General features: G+C 44.6%; 1 protein-coding gene across 9 annotated transcripts in view; it reads right to left on the bottom strand.

The window, feature by feature from the left end:
- tacc2 (transforming, acidic coiled-coil containing protein 2) overlaps positions 1-18,491 on the bottom strand; it is a 50,370-nt gene that overhangs the window by 24,367 nt on the left and 7,512 nt on the right. For 7 of the 9 annotated variants that reach the window (XM_085368797.1, XM_085368799.1, XM_085368803.1 and 4 more), the window contains exons 5-8: positions 18,130-18,240; positions 10,703-16,789; positions 9,411-10,049; positions 5,529-5,807 (exon numbers count right to left, since the gene is read on the bottom strand). In XM_085368797.1, the coding sequence (XP_085224923.1) occupies positions 5,529-5,807; positions 9,411-10,049; positions 10,703-16,789; positions 18,130-18,240 (7,116 nt within the window). The remainder of the gene's footprint in view (positions 1-5,528; positions 5,808-9,410; positions 10,050-10,702; positions 16,790-18,129; positions 18,241-18,491) is intronic. The other 2 variants (XM_085368804.1, XM_085368798.1) reach the window with 1 other exon arrangement.

Below are 18,491 nucleotides of genomic sequence, written 5' to 3' on the forward strand. Positions count from 1 at the left end.
GCATTCGTGTGGCATGAAAGACTAAGGCAAAGCCATGAATTCATAGAAAACAAACACACCACATGTCAGTACACCTCAGTTCTCAATGGATCTATGATGTTGTTCTCCTTGTTAATGGGTTTGATCACACCTCTGAACATCTTCAGACGCCACACTGAGCAGCGATGCAAGAGTTAAAGTTAAGTTCACTCACATGTGTTCTTGAGAGGGACAGGGACTCTGTCCTTGCTCCATGGACTCGTTGGCTCCCATCCTCAACTAGCTCAGCACCCCTGCCCCCCCCTGCCTCTTCCTGTTCTCCGGCCACCCTCCACATCCACCTGCTACCCCCAAAACTCCTTCCTCCTTTTGATGGTGATCCTTGCAGAGCAGGCAGGCAGGGAGCCTGTACCGGAGGCTGGCTGAGCGTACAGTGCTGCAGTGCAGAGGATGAGCGAGCTTCTCGCATCAGGAGCAAAACACGGGATGATTAAGGGCTCCTCACTTCATGCACATCATCCCCGATCCTCTACACCTCTACAGACGGGGAATGTTCCTGCTTCACATCTGGCGTTAAATAAAGCTACAGGAGGGAACAAAATATCCAAGAGCAGGATGTAAAAGAGGGAATGAAGCAAAACAAAAAGGATGTAAGTGTAATCCTGTTTTCATGCAAGTCTCTCAGAGGTGCCTCTTGTCTCTTTGGTTGCTGAGATCGCTGAGCGGTGTTGCTGCTCTCGCTGCCTCCTCCCCCCTCTTTCCTTCACTCTCTCCCCTGACACCAGCCTCCTGTGCCTTTAAAAAGACAAGCAGCTTTTCTTTTCTTTTTTTCATCTGCTACTGCAACTATGGGGGAGCCAAACAATAGCAGTTTCTCCCCCCAAATCCAGTCTGATTAAGAGACGCTTTCCCCTTCACTCTGTTTGTCCCTCACTCCCGCATTACCAGCACCTTGCAAATTTGGCTCTCTCCTGCCAGGGTCCCTCTGACTCGTGCAATGAGCTGCATAGTGAAAATGTCATTTTTGTGCCTCCTTTTCACACAATGGAAGCTTCCAGCACTCGGCTTAGCCAACCAGAGTGATGCACGGGGTAAACAATAGACTCTGAGAAACTATGCGTGAGTGTGAATGTGTGTTATTCAACTTCAGCTCCACTATAGTCTTCCCTTGAAGACAGTCGAACAGTGCCTCTATGAAAAAAAACACAAATTATAAAAACAAAGAAAAAATTTTTTTTTTAATGCATTTCTGTGTGACATACAAAGAATGGAAATAAGAGTAGAAACAATATATTTCCTACTGACTGTCAATGAGCAATAGGAAAGAGAGGCACTGGAAATATGAGAAGAATAAATCCATTGTAGACTCATGGGAACGTGAGGAATTGAGGACTCACTACAATAACATGAGCCCGAGGGACTGGTAGTCACAGTGAGTTGCTGTATTGAGGTATCAGGTATCTTATCTTTGCCTGGGAGGACAAAAAAAACACAATGAAATGGGGAATCTCCAATTCCCCCCCCAAAACCTAACACAGCATTTGAAAGGGGGAAGTGTTTGCATGTAAACATGGGAGTCCATTAACCCTGATTTTCACAAAGAATATCGATGTGATCTGAGACTCTGATGGGCATGACAATCGATATTCCACGACCCGAGGGGACAAGCAAACTCAAAACCCACAACTCACAACACAGACCCCTTCTAAAAAATATTGATCGCCCAGTGTTCCCCCAAGATTGGATGCTTTGGAAGGGGGGCAACACGAAAGTGGGTGGAGACTGGGTGTGCTGGGTGGGAGCATGTATAGACAAGTCTCCCCATCTGGCATTATGTGGAACCTTCACTAGGTCTTTTATTGCACTTAGAATAATATGTGATGTTTCATCTGAAGAGTGGAGAGGCTTTACACAAAGACAGAAGCATGGTGAACATGGTCGACACACAAGGTAAAACCAAAAAAAGAGGAGAGAGCCTAGCACATCTGGAAAATGGAAACTAATCTCTGTGCAGAGAAATTAAGTAAAAAAACAAAAGAAGATGTTATTTCTATTCTTTTTCTACTCCTTTTGAGACTTCAGCACATACAAGTTCTAGATGATTCCATATACAGGCTGTAGTATCTAGTGCAGTGCTGTTTGTGGAGTACATGTTCCTGTCATATTGAATGTCTGACATAAACATCCACCTTTTGTCGCAGCTTTAAGGGCCTGGCCTTAAACTTGAGCTTCGACTGCACGCTGAAAAAAATGAAGAAATGAAAAATTCAGCAGACTCAGGCACTGGAAGATATAGCTCTGGCAGATTTATCTGAAAAATTCATAACGCCACTCAAGAAGAATCAGGTCATCACAATCCATATATACAATATACATATGTATATATAGCCTTGTTGAAGTCCTTTCAAAATGAACTTTAGGTGTATTAAAAATCCACAACATACAGCTTTGTCTGCATTAAATATGATTAGAAGAATGCAGGACATGTTGGAAAATAATCATTTAAAGCATAACTAGAATTTTATGATGTAGAAAGCTTCATTATGAAAGGAACTTCAGTGTAGCGGGTCCACATTGAGAGCAAGTAAAGTCTCAAAGTTAAAAAACAAACAAAACCAATTATATATCGAATAATGTGGCACCAAAAAAAAAACTTCATAAGAGACCACAAAAATTTGGCCCTCAGCAGTGAGCTGTAGAACGATCCATGGCTCTGTAAGCAGTAGGGGGCTTTTTGCTTCCATGGGTCACTGGGTCACTGCAAATCAAAGCTGTACTGAGAGTTCGCCTCCTGATTGGAGTGTTCACCTCCGGGTCACAACGCTCCCATCCACTGTGCACGAGGGGTCACCGACAAATATGTTACCAGTGACAAAGCTGTGGCAATAATCGAAAATGGGACACTAACTCCGCATTTGTTCATGTTTGTAGTGTAACTCCTAAGTACAGGGAGACTGGAATAGCTATGCTTTCGTTCCATTAAATCAAGAAGTTCTAGGATACATCTTACAGGAATCTTGACTTTAGATGATGACACATGCTCCTCTGATCCTCCTGCCTTAGAGCTGCTGACTGAGCAGAGTAGTCTCAAGCTTTAATTCTTATATGCCAAGAAAAACCTGCATTCCTCCCATTAATCACTTGTGGGACTGACTCCTCGGGTTGGCACTTACAGTACACTCCTCCACCACACCTTGAGATTCAGTGGGATTTCTTTTTGTTTAAGTAAAAGACGAGAGCAGGCGAGTAAGTGGAGCACCTCAAAATGAAAAAGAAGCTGTTAAATTGGAGCTGAGATAGCCATCAGTCTAGTATCCTGATTACAGTCATGTGGTCACGTAAAATAGCGGCGAGAACACATTTGCCACAAACACATTTCAAAGAAGAGCGTGAGTTGTTTAAATCCTATAATCTTGCTTTGTCCATATTCTGAAATACATGAATTGCCAATTAATGTAACAGCATGGGAGGAGCTTTTGTTTTGAGGGCTTTTGCCAGAATCCCGTCAGCTGTCAGGAACTTACTTCACACAAAAAAGCATGTCTCTAAGATGTGTGGGAGGCTTTAACGGATTAATTATTCAGAATATTTGTTTTGGCTCTGTTGCATTCATCTCAATGTGATATAATTATTACTCTTGAAAATCAATGAGTCATTTATGAAAAAGGGACAAAATATAAGTTTGTTTTTGTTTTTTGACGTATTGGCATTTTCATTACCTCATAGCTATAAAGGTCAATTTTCAATTAAAAATAGTTTTAATACTGCCCAGTGTATAAGTCAAATTAATGTCTAGGAGCAGAGAGGGTGTGGCACATGCACTCTAATACTATAATAACCTGTGTTTAAGAGGTGTTTTTGCAGTGCACATAACTCAAAACGCAATCTACAGATTAAATTTATATATACAGCCGCACTGGCACTGTTGCTGTGCGTGCAGATAAATGGGAAACTCGAGCATCCAATCAGAATATTCAGTCAATGTTGCCGCACTGGTGCTCCACTCCTCTCCAGTTCTATCTAACAGGCCTCTCAGATATAAATAATGTAGCATCAATATGCTCGCCTTGCATTCTCAAAATCAACTCTTAGTGAGGGGTATGCTCACAAAGCTGAACAGTCACACAGTTTACATCTGCCACAACCAAATGTGCAGAAAACAGGTTTGGTCATTTGCTCTAATTGAGCATATGTGCATAATCCGGCACAGGAGAGCTGAGGTGTATTCATGTGTGCTCCAGGTTACTGCAGCATCCAGACGGCAGAGTGCAGACACAGTCTGGCAACACAACATGAAGACTGGACTCTGCAAACCCTCTGCTGGTGGTAAATGACACTGCAACAGGGAAAGTGGCTGAGTCATTCCTTCTAATATAATAAAGTCTATGATACAGTTGCAAAGGCCAAAAGCGGCTGCGGGGGAATGTTTAAATGAATAAACTATACTTGAAACAATAAAATAGTAATCACAGTGTCAAGTAATTCAGTGAGAAAAATAATGTTTCTTAAGTTGAAACAGCCAGTTAAAGGTCAAGATATGTGCTATACCACATTAAAGGACTACTTGGTTAGACTGCACTGCAATAGTAAAAACTGCGGAATGTTTAAGCATCAATAGGTACATTTTGTCTTGGTGTTTCTGCTATTTTCACCATTAACAAGCCACAATTATACAGTATGCATTTGGCTTTCCATGACCACTAAGTTCACATTTTGCAAATCTTATTTTCTTTGAGTCCATGTGGTGGACATGCATAGCAATGGTATACTGTAATTTTGTCAGTGGTGTAATGAGACTGGGTGTTCACATAGCTGTGGTTCTTTATATAGAAAATGTCAACAATGCTGTGTATCATTTATCTATATATGGCCAGCACTGTCAGGAAATATATGTCACAATTTTTCATATAGGAATAAATCAATATTTAAGCAAACACACCTAATGCTTTCTTGCTGACAATTAGATATGACTGATGCCACCTTCATAGTAAATATGAAGCAGGAGCTTGTAGCTAGTTAGCTTAACTTAGCCCGAAGACACAAAATATAACCCAGTTCTCCCCAATCACAAGAAAAAACAACACATTTTATCTTTTTTTTCTTGGTTTGTACAAAGGATAATAGTGTCTTTTTTGATGTGCGTCTACTTCTCACTGGAAAAAAGTGTGCAGCCACCAAAGACATATTCAAGCACACAAAGATATGCGAAGACAGAATATAATAAGAATATTAACCACAATGCTAAAATAGTCCTTTAGCTTTGAATATTTGAACAGGATAGATGATTGATTTTGACTAGTTTTCTGTTTAGTACCTCTAAGAATCAAGACTTGTTAATCAAGTGTGCCAGATGTCAGTTTAATGCTGTAATTTGACCTGAACCTAATGACAGTTAACAGGATAAGGAGAAGACTACTTTTTGTGAAGCACGCTAAAGAGACAAGTGTCAGCAAATCTACGTCAAGGACTGAATGAGAACACACAGTCACATCACCTTTTTACAAGTGCCAAAAAGATGAAGAGGTTCAGGAGCAGCCACATGTTCATACCTTAAAGGGATATGGCAGGGTGCAGAAGCGGGGTAAACATCCTCACAGGGGTCAGCAGAAGATGCAGGAGGGGAGGCAGGGGCTGGGTGAGGAGGACAGGGGGACGCAGGCGGGGTTGGTAGGGCTTCAAGTGTGTGACCCTCTGGAAGTGTGGGGACGGAGGTAGGGAACTCTGCGGTGTCTCGGAAGTGAGTAGGAAGGAGGTGGTGATCGGAGGGTAGTGGTTGAGGAGAGGCGGGGGCCAGGTGACCGCTTTCTACTTTGTCACCGAGGGAGGGCCTGCATGGGAGGGAACACAAAACATCAACAAACAGACCAAAACAAGAAAGCCAAGTTTGGAAATTTGGAGTTCCCACTCAGTTTTTCTCCAAATTCCCATCCAAATGGCCCATGAAGTAAACTCACCACAGAGCAGAGTAAATGTAAGGAGGATCGCTCTGTTCTGTGCCATCACTTAAACCTAGCAGCGACTTGAAAAACAGAAGACTCGCTCCAACCATCCTAAGAACGTTTTGTCACCTCTCTCATCGCTCCCCTTACACGATAGTCCATGCTTGCCCTACGGAGAAGTAGCCCACTTGAGGGAGTGCGGCTCTGTCATCATCGGCCACCTGGTGGAGTGGATTTGGCACTGATCCAGGCCCTGCTTATCAGGAGTGGTAGGCTCTTCTAATCTGACAGGCAAGGCGATGGACGCCCTTGCAGCTGTTCCCCACTTGGGGCATGCCTCCTGTTTAGTGCTAAAAATATCCCAGTAGTCGCTTCTGGAAAATAGAGCTTCACAATGCCTCCATAAAGTAAAGCACATGTATCGTGTGCTTACGCTCAACCATCTGCTGAGCTGCACTTTTTAAATGCCCCTGCCAGCTCGTGTCAGACTGAAACAGAGCTCAGTTATTCGCCCTCTCTCTCCGCAGCAAAGCCTGAACTTAATAGCATTTAATGAGGGTGTGTGCTTTTCTTAAGGGCGCAGCAAGTTACAGGTTACATTTAACAATGTGGTTATTATCATTCCACTACAAAGCAGGGAATTTTCTAATTGATGCAAGGCCACTGCATACATGATTTTTAATGTTCTCTGAGTTCAAATCAGATTTTTTTTCTGTTTTTAATTTGGTCCCATTCCTCTCTTTTTTTTTACCCACAATTAGAAACTTACACCAGAAGGCCAAAGCTATACATGTGCCAGCATCTGCGGCCAACTTGGCACATGCAGTTTGAAAATAGAAGCATAAAAGTGTCATAAAGCTCACTGCTGCCTCCGAAGATGGACAAAAGCAGTCCTGGGGGGGCATGAAGACAAAAACATTTTGTATTTTCTGACTCGCTGCCTTCTAAATGTAGCTAATATCAGCTGACCCGCTCAGGTTAACAGCTGGCGATTTCCAGCCGGGTTCTGCCTCCAGATCCAACGTGCATGAAGTAACAGAGGCTTCTCCTTCCAGAGTGGGATGAACAAATTAGATGGAGCACATGTGCTCATTTACAGCCAGACATCAAACAGCTTAGTTCTACTGTTGGCATTAACACCTGGAGTCTGCTCAATACAGAGTTTACTGTAAGTAATTCAGCTGTGCGCATTACTCAAAGGCACCTCACGGGCAGTTCAAAGAGAGCACAGATATGACAATTCTCAGAAAAAAGCACCGATCCTCTAACGCCCATGCTCATGACTTTGCCAACTACAGCATTCACGCCAAACACACGCACACAAGTTGAAAGCGACCAACAAGAAATAACAAGACACAAAGTCCAGAGAGTGTGTTTAATGAGTGTTTATAAGGATGACTGTTTAAGAACACACGAATGCGCGTTTCATAATCATTAGCCAATGCTGAGCTTAAAGTATTATTAGGCAGGCATGAAAGTGGGTTTTTTTTTTACTCCACTTGTGCCGGCACAGGCAAATGAACCTACTATTACCATGGCAACACATCTATTTACAGTACAATGTGGGTTATAGGACATCCTACCTCTGTTTTGAGAAATATCCCACATTCTGGGCTAAAGAGTCACAGCTGTTTTCCTGCGTTCCTCAACAGAAAAAAACTAGCTGTGCTGCTTTTTAGAAAAAAAAAATTTATATGATACTTTTATGTAATGCAGTCACGAGCCCTCAATGTTTCCTGGAAGACCCAAAAACATTTATTAAATCACAGAGCTATGATTTAGACTGGATTTATGGACAACTTTGATTGTTAGTGTTGATCTTTACCATTACTGAGGAGATTTCCAAGGAAGCATAACGTGTTCTAACCTGTTTTTTCTTTTAACATGGGAGGAGGTGCACCTTTCATTTCACAACTTAGTTCTGGAAAAGCCTTCTCTTCCCTTCGTCTCTCTCTGCTCTTCCCTCCCCTCCACCCATCTGGTGAGGTCAGCAGAGGCAGAGCATAATTAGAACTAGTTACCTACAGACCATCTGCTGCATCCACCTGGAAGGACGTACGCAAACACGCACACACATGCACACATAAAACTACCAGAGCTACTGTTTGTCAACTCACCCAGATTTCAGCCATCACACGACTTCAGAGGTTACAGTAATTACAGTAAGCGATGGAAATGACCTGAACTCCAAAACAGCGGAGCCGATGACCGCACGTCCCAGTCCTCCTCTCCTCTCTCTTTGACTCTCGGACTAACTCTGTCAAACAAACTCGCACCGCAGCACATGCTCGAGTGTTTCTCTGAACCCTGGCTTTTGTTCCACTCTGTCTGGTCTGTGCAAATGACTTCAGTGGGGCTGAGTGCCTGCCCAAATTCCTCCCACTACAAGCTTCAGTTCACAAAGCCGCACAGACTGAGTAGGACTGACAGCTCGGACAGCCTTCGGGGGCGGAGAGAAAAAAAACACAATGTACACACAGACACACACACACACACGCGTATCATATCATATATCATATGCTGTCACGTTTGTTTCTGTGGCACATGTACGCAACAGTAACTGTATCTTTTGATGAAACCTCAGGGAAATAACATTCTTCCTTTTTCCTGCTCTGAACAATGCTGTGTGGATCCAACAGCAGTGATGGGACAAGTGTTGAGACTGACAGGCAGCAAGTGCTAATCTGGCATGTGGGATGGCTCCACGGCATGTGGTCGGAGACAGTGACAAATAAGGGAATTTGAGTTAATGAAGATAGGCCGAAAGGGATGGATCCCACGGAGAGGTAAATGGAAAAGCATTGTGCTTTTACCTAATTCTAGTGAGAAATCTGGCTTTTCGCTAAAGGAATTAGTCAGTCCAACTTGTGCTGCTGAAATGCTTACATTAACACTGACTGATACACTGCTTTACAGCGCTTATTTAACTTGGAAATTTCAACAACTACATATAAATCAGTATACATCTGAGATTCGTATTAGTTCGTAGGCACTGTTAAACCTCTGTAGAGAGAACAGTCACCCAGACACCGTTGAAGTGTCTGAAAGCCAAAACAAATCCACCAAGGTTGTTTTCCAAGCACACGGAAATCAGTTTTAAATGTGTGGCACGCACAGCTGACCTGTAAAGCACATGTCCCCCAAAGCTCCCTATTTTACACACATCTTCGCTCCAATGAAATGCATCTGATAGATCAGTACAAAGGAAATGTTATGACAAAATCTCCTTTGTTTGAATTATAAATGATCTCCAGTTGGGAAATCACTAAACCACAAAAACTTCAGATCAGCTGGGGGTTAAATGGACGTCTTTTCTTGAATCCAGACCCCGAATGCGGTGTGAAGAAGAGCGAGTCTGTTGGTTAAAGGAGTTTCTAAGGAAACATTAGTTGGCTGTTTTACTTAAAGCGGTGAAATGTGTTTCCACTGGAAACTGTGGGCATCAATTCAAAAATATGACAAGCATGTGATACAGACAGTAAAAACACTCACCCACTGTCCCGTAGCTCTGCAGCCGGATCCTGAACAGCCTCTGTCGCTGCAGTTTCCTCAGCTAGGACTTCAGCTGGCTCCACGGGCTGGATGTCTAAAGGTTTTTCCACTAGCTCCACTGGCAGCTCGCTGACCGGCTTCTCCTCTGACTGTGGGGACTCTGTAGTCGGCTTTGTTGTTTCTTGTTCTTCATACTTTGCTGGTTCTACGAGCTCATTATCATTAGCTGTTGGTTCTGGGATCTCATCTGTCCTTTCTCTTGCCTGTTCCTCATTCACTACTTCTGTTGAAGTAACTTGCTTCCTTTTTGGTTCTTGAACCTCATCTGGATGCTCTTCTTCTTCTTTCTTGGCTGCTTCTGGAAGCTCTGCCTTTGTCGTTTCTTCTTCTTCTACTTTTATACTCTGCGGTGGTTTGGAAAGCTCTGCTATCTCATGTGCTGATTCTAGGAGATCTCCTGCCTTTTTTAAAGGTCTGGGAAGGTCTACTGGCTTCTTCACAAGATTCACAGGTGGGATCTCTGCTGTCTCCTCCGCTGCTAGTTCTGGTGGTGGGGTCTTCTCCTGTCTCACGGGAGCTGCTATCTCCTCAGTCGGAGTGAGAAACTCTTGTTGAGGAGACTCCAGAGATGGAAAGGGTCTGAGAAAAAAACAACAGAAGAAGAGAAGAGGTGGGGGGTTTGTTGTTTAGTTTATAGCACATGCTCAAGGAATTACTCACAAATCAAAAATGTGTGTGTGAGCAAGAGGATGTGTGTGGGTGAAGTGCTCTAGGTATGTTGTTGTATTGTGTTGAGCAGTGTGTTTTGTGTAAGAAAGGCTCATTCTTGCCCAGGGGACCAGGGACGATGTCACGGCTGATGTCACTCTTTGAATATAAAGGGCTGCATTACTTCCATTAGACTCCAACAGGCACAGTCATCTGACCCGAGCTCGAGTTAATACAAAGTGCAGCTCTGTGTTTACCTCCTCATTCATATTCATTGTCACACTGCTCTCTGTAATATCCCTTCAAACAAGCCTTGAACATGGTGCTACTTGAATGCTAAGTTAGGGGAACAAAATGCCAGAAATCTTTGGTAAAAGACACAAAAAAAAAATGTAGCTGTTTGTCCAGTTCATAATTCGTTCCTTTCCTCTTTCTATTTTCTTTGCCTTTTCACGCTGAGCTTTAACATGCAACATGATACATCTGTATCACTGTGAGGTTCTGACTGCGCTGCTCTGATCTGCAGTTCCTAACATATTTGGCTCATATGATCATTTTAAATAAGCACACGCTCTTTCGTTTACCTTAAGGCATCCACTGGGTTCACTTGTTCGCTTTGAGAATGGGATGCAGCTTCCCTGAGCGCTTTTATCCAGTTTGTGTCTGCTTCAGCAGCTTCTACTTGTTCAGCAGGAGGGCGGCGGGCTGGAGCTCTATCGAGTGATTCTGATTCGCACCGAGAGGCAGCAGCAGTGGGTTTAACCACAGTGTCATCTGGGGGCTTTGACAGTGGCACCACATCTTGTGGTTTCTCTGAGTGGGTAAGAGTTTCGAAATCTTCTAGGCATTTTGATGAAACAACAGATGGGCCTGTGTCCACGTCCGCAGTCATTTTTTCTGTTGCATCACTGTCACTTTCCCTTGCCTTACAAGGACCGGTGTTGCCATCAGAGTGACAAACAGCAACCTCCGTGCTAATCTGTGCCTCCCCACTTTGGGAGTTGCCTAAAACGGTGATTGATCCCGAGCCCATTTCTTTATCACTTCCTGCTAAATGCACAACCCCCTGCTTTCCCAAAGCCCCACCATCTATGACTTTTATCCAATTTTGTTCCTCACCCTGCTCGCTAACATTCCCTTCATCCAAGGCTTCTTTATCTTCCTTTGTCATCTCCTCAACATCAGGCCCTTTTATGGGTGTTTGTTCTATTGGGCTGTTTTGTGTGGCTGAGGTTTTATTGGGCCTTTGCAGCCCATGAGGCCTGGACACTGTATCCTGACTTTCACACGCAACGCTTTCACTACCGGTGCTTTTTAGAGCCACAGCAGCACTGAAATCCTCTCCTCCAGTTTCTGGATGCGCGGCAGGATCTGGCAGAGAGCTGCATGTGTGCATAGAAATTTCACCAGCCTGGTTTGTACTTGGTGAAAAATCTGCATGAATAGCATCACTAGCTGTGCTATCTTTAGTTAAAATGGGAATATGAAAAGATGAGCTTTCGTGTTCCTGTGAAACAGGCTCAACAGATACAACCAGATTCTCTGACAGCTCGGATTTTCTACTCTGCTCTTGACAGACAGCTGATAGATCACATTTTTGCTGATCTTTATCACTCAGATCACTCACAAACCCAGTGTCTGGCATTAAATCTCTACCTGACCCCTCTAACCCTGGGCTTTCATTCTCATCTGTCTCCTGACTTGTCTCACTTACATGAGAGTAACCCGCTGCTATCCCTGCATCAGGTGAAGCATTTCTCCCATCAATTTCATTTGAATCAAGGGAAGATGGCAACCTATGAACCTCTAGTGAAGCATCCTCGCCTTTCACTGACTTTATCACTCCTTCATTGCTCATGCTGGCATCACCTGCTAACTCATCCTTGCTTCCTGACTGACAAATATCCCCAGCAGAGCTGTCTCCTTCCTCTGGGGCTCCTTTTACTCCCTTAACCAGTGTCTGGGTCTGATCGTTAGCCTTTTCTCCCCCCTCTAGACAGCCACCTGACATTGCCTCTGTGGGATGTCTGGATCCCAGATACTGTTGATGGTGCTCCTGTTGCTGAGCAAAACAATTTGGATCTGGTGTGGACTGTGATTGGCCAAGAGCTGCACCCAAATCTGGTGCAGAGTCAGAGCTGCATTCCAGCGCTGCTGTCGGAATTTGGCGCAAACTGGAATCATAAACAGTCAGAGGTTCGCTACTAGACTCTAAGTCAGCACGCAGCACGTCCTCGGATGATCCCGGAAATCTGCTGGGAGATGAGGAACAAGTTTCAGTCTCGCTTTTGGATTCAAAAGTGTTCTTTATTTCTTTTTCCTTCTTCACATCCTTTAATGACAATTCACTCTTTTGTCCCATATATGCGTGTGGTGGCTGCAGGGCTCCAATTTCTTCTATAGTCTCTTTATCTGCTTCATTATTCTGTTGTGGCATTGTGCCTGTCTTTCCTGTCTGTTGCTTGCTGCTGTCTGCTGCTTCCTTTTGATTATCCATTGCTGCCTCTTTAGCTTGTTTCTTTTGCTCTTCAAACAACATGGCGGTCTGATCTCCCATTGTGTGGTTTTCTTTCACATTGTCCCCTTTAATTGTATCATAAACCTCGTTGGCGGGCAGGTCGGAGTTAAATGGGTAGCTGACATTTGTGATGTCATCCCTAATGGAGGCTTCACAAATAATAGGTTTAATGCCAGCAGAGTCTGGCACTGTTTGAGATAGAGGAATTACATTAGCAGGTTTATTTCTTGTCACTGCATCGCTGGGAGGCTGAGGTGGAATCGGATTTTCCTCTTGTGATAACTGACTATTTACATTACTGGTAGCAGCAGACTCTTTAGTATCAAAATTTAAATTCTCCAATTTTGGCAAGACCTCATTAGCGTTAACATAGACATCGCCGATCTCAGCATGCTGTGCTAATGAAGTGTGTGTCACTTCTCGGCTCTTATGGGCATCCACCTCTCTGGAGTCACTGCTGCTGTCACCATCAGCACTGCAGTTATATGCCTTTTCAGAGACAGATGCATCAGAGTCGGTAACGAACTCTAGGTGACTCAACATTGGGCCAGGAGGCTGCAGCTCAAAAGCAGGATTACTGACACACTGCCCGATAAACGTGCTTGACTCGTCAGACGCCGTCACTTCTGAAGTCACCCACGCGTCCTTTGTGGGATCGGCAGAGCCGGTGGGGGACTTGGGCCCTTCCCCAGCCTTCGTAATATCTGGGTTAACTGGCTCGTTAGGAGGTTTTTCACCTAATTGCATAACAGGCTGATCAGCTGGGTCACAATGCTTCATCTGCAGAGGAGCTGCGCAAGTCAAGGTCACAGGTTCAGATGTTGAACTTGTGTCAACACCACTTAAAGGTGCACAGTTATGCTGGTTCCCTTTGTTTTCTTCAAGAATGACAGGAGTAGCACTTAAAGGTGATTCCTGAGGCTGGTCAATGTCAGCTGTACCTTTAGACTCTGCCACCACCTTCTTAATCTCCTCCTCCTCCTTGGGCAAACACACAATTGCAGCATCTTTCTGTGTCTCCGCCTCTGCCTTTGCTGTGACCAGTTCAAATGTCAGATGATTTGACTCAGAGATGGCACTTCCTGGTGGTTGTAAAACATCAAAGCACCCTTTATTACCAGTCTGAGTCTCCTCAGCAGGACGTGGAAGCTGTTGTGAGCTGTTCACCGACTGTGAATCTACAGTGTTTGTCTTCAAACTGTCACTATGTGATTGATCTGTGGCAATGTTCTCCTTTGTTTCTTTAGTCCTCGTGTCCCCTTTAGCCAAACAGACATCTTTCTGTGCCTCTGAAAACGCAGCTGCTTCATCCTTGGTAGGAGCTGGATTCATAGGGATGTCTGGCTTCTTTGAGTTGAGAAAGTCTGTGAAAGTATAGCTGGCCTCAAAAACAGGATGACGCAACTGCTCGTGAACAGTCAGCGGGGGTAAAGACGCACAGTCCAGGGCTGGCACCGGCATGGTCTTGAGATCCACGGAGGAACTGCCCATTTCCTTCTCTGCATCCATGAAGTGAACTCTGTTACCTCCACTCCTGCCACATAGATACACACCGACTTCAGACATAGCGGTGCTACCACTGTTGCTCTGGCTATAGGCTTCGACTTGAAGCTTGGCTGCACTTTCGACTGTCTCTGCTTCTGTTGTGCTACTAGGCTGAACCTGTTGATTGTTGCTCGCTTGTTGCTTAACTGGGATTTGCTCTGAAGTGATCAAATGCTGGCGTGAGGTTAAAGACGGGAAGACTCGACTGTAGTTTGTCTCTGTGACGGATGACTCCTCGAAAGTGCGTCCCAGAGCCAGCCCTTCCTCTGACACTAACTTCTGATCGAGATCGGCCCGTCTGCCTCCGCTTGTTTTACTGTAGCTCTGCTCAGCGTCAAGGAGGAGAGGTGAAATTGTTGCGCCACGGTGCTCCCGGCGGGGTCGACAGAGACGCTCCTCTTCGGTGCAGATGCTCTCAGTGATGGTAGCGATCGACTCCCTCCAGCTCTGTGATTTCAGCTGTGACTCGGCAACATCGGTGGGCGGACACCTTTCAGTCTGAGCAGATGACAGCCCACTAGCAGAGCCTTCTGGCTGGCTGAATGAACTGTGCTCTCTCACCAGCCCTCCTTTCTCTACCACCTCCTCTCCTCCTCCCTCTCCTTCTCTCTTTGATCCCGCGGCAATGTGATCCTGACAATCAGAACCAGTAAGTAGCCCAAGGGGAGAAGTATTGATAAAAGCCTCTAAGCACTGTGGCTCCTTTTCTGCATCTCCCTCTTCGGCCGGTGACAGCTCTCTGCGCGAACTCCGAGCGGTCGCCTCTCTCGGTGCCTTGATTTCGCTCTCGGCCGAGTTGTGTGGCATTTTGCTGGTGCAGCTTTCCTCAGCTGCAGCCGGTCCCTCTTTGGCTGACAATGCAAGTGAGCATTTTGCCTGGGAACAGATTAACGCGAGCCGAGAAGGGCTGCCCAGGACTTCGTCCCTCTCTCCGTCTGCAGAAATGAGGCACTTTTCTGTCCCTCTCTCCTCTACTCCTTCCTCACTCTCTGCAACTGCTCTAGCAGCTACTCTCTCCACTAAATCACACCTCACGCTTTCTCCCTCTCCCTCGCTTTCTATCACTTCTGGCAGTGTGGGTGTTGTCAGTGGCAACGCAGTAACCACCGCTAAAGCCTCTTCAAGGACGCTCTCCATGCAACTCTCTCCCACACAAGTTCGGCTGTTGGAGAGTGGGACGTGATTCTCGGGTGTGAGTATTTTTGCTTCTGTAACTGAAGCCTGGCATGTTTGTGTATCTGATCTCTTATCACTAGAAGCAGCTTGATTGATCGCTGTATTTTGGACATGTGTCATGGGTATATTTTGGTTGCTGGTTTCACCTCCGGTTACATGTTGCCCCCACTGCAGGCTTTCATTGGAGCTTTTATTTATGCTGCTTAGGGGATCATTATGGTTGTCTGATTGATGAGGCTTCTGCAAAAGAGCCCGCATGGGTGCAGGTGAACAGGCTGAGGGAGTAAGATGATCCTGACTGCTATGAGGAGATGATAGTAGGGAGCTGGATGTGGGTTTTCCTTCAAGCTGCTCCTTGTAATCAAGCCTGTTGTCAGGGTGTTGCCCACAAATCACAGGACCTGAAGGTGAATCGGTGGGATTTCCAGCATTTATGACTTCATTTTCAGATTGCACTGCTGTGCGTGCCTCCTGCCCAGTTTCCGGGCTTTTCTCCATCTTTTTCTTTTTCCTGTGTCTCTTTTTCTTTGCCTCTTTGTTCTGGGCGGCCTGTTTATCACCAGCTGAACTCTGCTTGTATGGGTCTGATTCCTGCTCCACAGTGTGCTTGCCTGCTCCTGTCTGTCCTTTTGATTGCAGCTCTGGTAATGCGTCTCTATCCCTTAAACGAGGGCTACGCTCTGATGTTTCCATAGCTGAATTACCTACCTTTGTTTCAAAACAAACACCAGCACTGAAATCATCACTTAGATTTTCTTCTTTGTCTGTCTTTGCCTCCGTGTCTTTCTTCCTAATCACTACATCAGAGTCTACAGTGCTACTCCCCCCCACAGATGCACTGGAATTAGCATTTCCCTGTCTTAGATCGTTTGTATGATCACTAAACACAGCCTGTTTTGGTTGTTCTCCAGCTGAATATGTTGGCATTTCTAATTGTATTTGCGTGGGTGCTTCCTTCTCTTCATCTGTCTTAATTTCTTTTTCTGCTTTCAGGTTTTCAGTCTCTGCTGTCCCATCATTATTCACAGTGCCTAGTATGTAATCCCTAAAACTAAACACAACTGTATCCTTCTGACTGTCTGCTGTCTCACTGTTTCCATGTGCATTCCTGTTTCCATGGCCCCCGTTGCTATGTCCTAGCTGGACAACGATTGGAGGTGGAGACGATGACTCACTGGACTTGTTAGCCATCACTTTTCCGGTTGTATTCCCTTCATTGCACCACGTCCCGGGCTCGGGGCTGCAAGGCTGAGTGGGAGTGACTATGCCCAGTGACACCAGTTGTTCTTCACATTCTTGGAAGGCCTCTTGGAGTTCCCGGTCTAAGAATGTGGATGGGGAAGGGGCCAGGGGTCTGTTACCCGGGTAAGGTGTGGCAGCAGGCTGAGTTAAGAGCTGGACATCTGCGACAAGTGGGTCGCAGCCGTGAGGCCTGAGGCAAGGGTAGGGTGACAGAGTTAGGAGTACACAGAAACAGCTGCCCAGTAGAAGGCCATGCTCTGACACAGCACTCTGTGACATGCACAGATGACACACAACTGCACCCGGGATGCCTTTTCTAAGATACAGATTCTCTTACAAGAAATAATATCAGCCGTTTATAAGAATACAAGACGGTTGTTAATGGACATGCACTCCAAAATTCATTGCAGTAAGTAGCATTTGTGCAGTTTTACTCACCTATTTCAAACCCTGCTGCAACACGCCTTCAGCATCTCAGTTTTTTGGTATGATTTTCTTATTTTCAGTGTGTATCAAAAGCTTAAAAGCCTAGCGAAATTTATCATCTAATTAAAATGATTTAATTTCTTATTGGAACTATAAATTATTTACTGTAGTCTCATCATACATTAGTTTGATTATATATAATGAGAAATAGTGTCAAGTCATTCATCCTGATTACAGTGATGGGTAGTTTCTGGGTTATTGGAAACAGTTTTATAGCCTAAATAATTTAGCATTCGTGCTACTTTAATGCCATTCATCTGCACCTGCTGAGTCACTGCTAAAACATTACCTGCATTAAAGGAAAATGAGGGACCATTTTAATCTTTCACGCTGTCTGACTACAGAGAATAACCATCATTATCAAGCTATAATCGTCATAGCATAGTCCGTTCAAGTTTCGTTATTTTAACGCATTCTTTTCTAAAGAAGTTCCGATAAAGCGAGTAGGAATATCACCGAGGATCACTACGAGGGATTGGTTAACACAGTCACACATGACTTCTGCATAAAGACTCTGCCAGATCCTTGTAAACACAGCGTCTGTCCTCACATGTTCACTTGGCAGTCTCTGCTAAAGGGTGGAGAAGCAAAACAGACTAAACTGTGTGCAGGTGTCCAGTTTTACTACGCAACAAAGCAGGAACTCTGCTTTTTCAAATGATTTGTCCTTTCTGAAGTTTTGATATTTCTAGTTATTCAAAGCTTTTCACTTGTTTTACCTGTACATTTTTACAAATTCACATCAAGCAATGATACTTATACTTCTGGTTGACAGAAGACATCAAAGCATCAGAAGAATTAGTGCATTTAACTTTAGATAAAAGCAGGCAACACTGACCACATCAGACCATGTTAAGGCGTGATTGCTGCAGAGCCACAGCAATCATACCCATCACGCTCGAGCATAAGTTAGAAACATTAGATCACCCTGCCAACTTCTTGTTCCTCTCCATGCTCCCTAATTTCACTCTTTATCACCACGCCTTCTGCTGACAGCACAGAGGACAGCCGTCTAGCCATCATCATGCTGAACCTATGAGGTACCTTGTATCTTGAAACAGCAATGGTTGACTGACTTCTATGTGATGCTGCAGACCCGCCAGCAGGGGGTTCACCTGTTCACATTTCCTGTCACCTGAGCTGGTTTTAGCTCTGCTAACACAAACCCACACACACATATGCAGACATATTCACACATGAAGCAAATCAACAACAGGTTTGCTTTCACTCTGACTAAATAAACTGTTACAAGTGTGTTTCCTCACAGCCATAAAAAAAAGTAATATTTAACGTATTATACAGTATTATTAGTGTATGCACATACTGGCCACTTTATTAGTTACTCCTTGCTAGTCTAGGTTGGACCCCTTTTCCCTTTATATGTAAAAAAATGTAACGATGAAGGA

The sequence above is a fragment of the Diplotaxodon limnothrissa genome, linkage group LG13 (genome assembly GCF_057381915.1).
Source record: "Diplotaxodon limnothrissa isolate DT_005_m linkage group LG13, D_limnothrissa_male_GT1.1, whole genome shotgun sequence".
Lineage (NCBI taxonomy): Eukaryota > Metazoa > Chordata > Actinopteri > Cichliformes > Cichlidae > Diplotaxodon > Diplotaxodon limnothrissa.